Source organism: Rosa rugosa, chromosome 4 (genome assembly GCF_958449725.1).
Source record: "Rosa rugosa chromosome 4, drRosRugo1.1, whole genome shotgun sequence".
In the NCBI taxonomy this organism is placed as follows: Eukaryota; Viridiplantae; Streptophyta; class Magnoliopsida; order Rosales; family Rosaceae; genus Rosa; species Rosa rugosa.
Window position 1 is genome coordinate 20,334,377 of NC_084823.1, and position 3,393 is coordinate 20,337,769.

A 3,393-nucleotide genomic window follows, 5' to 3' on the forward strand; every position below is an offset into this window, starting at 1 on the left:
ATGAGGCTTGCAACAATCAGGGGGAGATTCTCATAAGGGGGAGCATCCAGAAGCATGCTACCTAGGACATATGCGCGTTGTGCTCTTTTTGTCCTTCGACCAGGGTTATTTTTGTCCCACTGGGTTTTTGTTACCTGGCAAGGTTTTTAATGAGGCAACAATAAGCGCGTCCAATACCATCATTCATTGGTGGACATCTAAGGGGGAGTGTTGTAAATATTATTATCTATGTGGATGTCCATGTAAATACTCATTAGTTATGTACTTTGATGTAAACCTTACCTCTATATAAAGGAGGCTAATGAGACTGAATGAGAACACTTCTACTTCCTTCTAACTATTCTCTCTTCATCTTCTTTCTACTTTATAACACTTCTCTATTTTCCCTCATCTCTCTTTATACATTCTTTACTCTCTACAACGTAAGTCGATATTTTATAACACGTTATCAGCACGCTCTATTCTTTTCTTTAAAACTCTATGATGATCCATGAGTCCTTATGGTGCAACTCTATTGCTTCTAACCATTACTCAAGATCTATGAGTCTTATATTTCAATTTACTTTTTGCAGCAATTTTTACGTTTACTGTATAATCTTTATTGGCAAGCATGCGTCAAAGCTTTCTCTTATGTTTGCTAATTATGATCTCTAACTGCACTTTGCTTCTATATATATAGTTTAATACGATTCCACTTTAGTTCTGCATATATATATATATATATATATATATATATATATATATATATATATATATATATATATATATATATATATATGGTTTCATATGATCCATGATTCGAGTACATATCCGAATGATGGTTTGGTCTCCCTTACTATTAGTTCATATATGACCCTACCTCTCTCTTTATTGATATTGAGTAACCATTAGTTCATATGGTTTCGTAAACTGATGGTTTAACACGATTCCTATATATATATATATGTATGCCGTTAACAATATATGTTTTCTGTTTCATTACTTATCGCATATTTAATATGTATTTAAATAAATTTATCTTATCTGTTTTATCAAGCATACTTACTATTCATAATACAAGTGAACCTGAAGTTTCACTACTGCTACTCGAGCCAGAAGTTTCGAGTACATATCCGTTTGAACATGAAGTTAAAAAATACGGAATTTTAGAACCTGAAGTTCTAATCATAAGAACACGAACCTGAAGTTTAGTGCATATAATTGCGATCCAATGTTCACTTTATTTTTTTTTCGAACCTGAAGTTTCGATATTGATTACTTATTTGTTAAGAACCTGTAGTTCTAACACTATATATGGATCCTAACATACCTCATCTTCATTGTGGCAGGAAGATGACGAATTTGGCAAAATTGGATTTTGTCGCCCTTGACATCTCTGGCAAGAACTACCTGTCTTGGGCCCTTGATGCAGAGATTCATCTCGAAGTCCAAAACCTTGGGCCTACAATCAAGGAAGGAAACTCAGCTTCCCCGCAAAATAAAGCTAAGGCTATGATTTTTCTGCGCCACCATCTCCATCAGGGATTGAAGGACCAGTACTTAACTGTCAAAGACCCACTTGAGCTATGGACAGGCTTGGCAGATAGGTTCGCTCACCAAAAGACTGTTGTGCTCCCTAGGGCACGTTATGAATGGACGCATCTGCGCCTTCAAGATTATAATTCTGTGATAGATTATAATTCCGCCATGTTCAGGATCACCTCCCAAATGAATCTTTGTGGAGAAACTGTAACTCAGGCCATGATGCTTGAAAAGACCTTCTCCACCTTTCATGCCTCAAATATGGTCTTACAGCAGCAATACCGAGAAAGAGGATTCACCAAATATTCTGATCTCATCTCTTGTCTTCTGGTGGCTGAGCAAAACAATGAACTCTTAATGAAGAACTATCAGTCTCGCCCTACAGGATCACAACCATTCCCTGAAGCGAATGCTACTTTCACTAGTGGTCATGGCAATAAACATGGTGGAAGGCATGGCAAAGCCCGTCACCGTGGTCATAGACGTGGTCAAGGTCGACAAAATGGTCAAGCTCGTGGGGGCTACAACCAGCAGTTGGGCCCAAGGAACAATGCCAAGATTACTAAAGGAAATGGTCAGATGATCAAAACTCATAAAAATGAAGACAGTGTTTGTCTTAGATGTGGTGGTAAAGGCCATTGGGCTCGCACTTGTCGTGCAGAAGACCATTTGGTGGCACTCTACAAAGCTTCCTTAAAAAAGAAAAATGTGGAGACAAATTACATTGACCACTCTGACCCTTGGGATTCATCTGAGCCTATGGACATTACTCCGCTTGATGTCTCAGATTTTTTTGCGAACAATGGAAGCAATTTTGATGATATGACTAGTGGTGGAGTCCTTGACGACAACTAGTTGTCAGCCTATGCTTAGGCACTTTTTCTTTTATGTTTTCCTCGCATTAGTCGATCGTATTTCTCTTTGGTTTGGTCTCTAAATTGGATGTTTTTTTTAGTTGTATTTTTCTCTCTAGTTTGGAAGTTCAATAAAAGAAGAATGTTTCTATTCTATTATATATATTTTCCCGAACAGTTTGATTTACCATGTTTTTTTTATGACCATTACTCCTACTGGTATATAATTATGGTTCGTTATAAGTTCCCCAGTTTTTGGTGTAATACCCCGGAAAATCCAAATTAAATTCCGTGGATTTTTAGAAATGATTTCACGATAGTAGGAGCGAGTACGAAGCTTGGAGAAGTTGTGGAATTAGTTCGAACGATTTTATTTTCGAAAACGAACGTTTTTAGGGGGTCAACAAAGTTGACTTTTTATACGTTCAAAATTTGGGAAAACTCCCTTCATGAAAGTTGTAGAGCTCGTCGATACGAGTTCGTGGACATGTGGAACGCAATATTCGGAGTTCGTATGATTAAGTTATGAATATTTGAAAATTGGGAATTTTCTATAAATAGGAAAAATATCAGATTTATTCATTAAGGACGAAAAAATGCAAATTTTGCATTTTGGCCCCCGGTTTCCTCCGTTCTCTCTCCTCCCTACGCAGCCGACCCGACTGACCCGACCCGGACCCATCGCCCTCCTCCGGCGTCCTCCGGCCACGACCCGGCCCTCTCCGGACTCGCCGTGCCACGCCCAGCCGCCTGGTGGCCTCCCCTTGCACCGCCGCTGCCCCCAGACGTGGATCGAAGCCCCCCAGAGCCTAGCATTCGACCCGACCGGATCTTGGCCGTGCCGGCGTTGCACGGGCCGATCCTCCCCATTTTCGTGATCTCCTCCTCCCCCTGATCATCCCCATATAGGCCTTGCTTGACGATTTGGAGTGTGGAGTGAAAGATCACGAGTTGAAGATTTCGACGTCCCTGATTCAATCTGGAATCTGATCAGACGCACGAGATTAATCCAACTTCA

At 39.9% G+C, this 3,393-nt stretch overlaps 1 protein-coding gene across 1 annotated transcript; it reads left to right on the top strand.

Moving 5' to 3' along the window:
- The first annotated feature begins 1,332 nt into the window (after nucleotides 1–1,332).
- Nucleotides 1,333–2,376, top strand: LOC133744487 (uncharacterized). The gene has a single exon (XM_062172590.1). It carries the CDS (start codon nucleotides 1,333–1,335, stop codon nucleotides 2,374–2,376), a length of 1,044 nt encoding a protein of 347 aa, XP_062028574.1.
- The last annotated feature ends 1,017 nt before the right edge of the window (nucleotides 2,377–3,393 follow it).

What these genes read in the sequence shown, in the direction of transcription:
- LOC133744487 (XM_062172590.1), top strand. Translation starts at nt 1,333, where the DNA reads ATGACGAATTTGGCAAAATTGGATTTTGTCGCCCTTGACATCTCTGGC.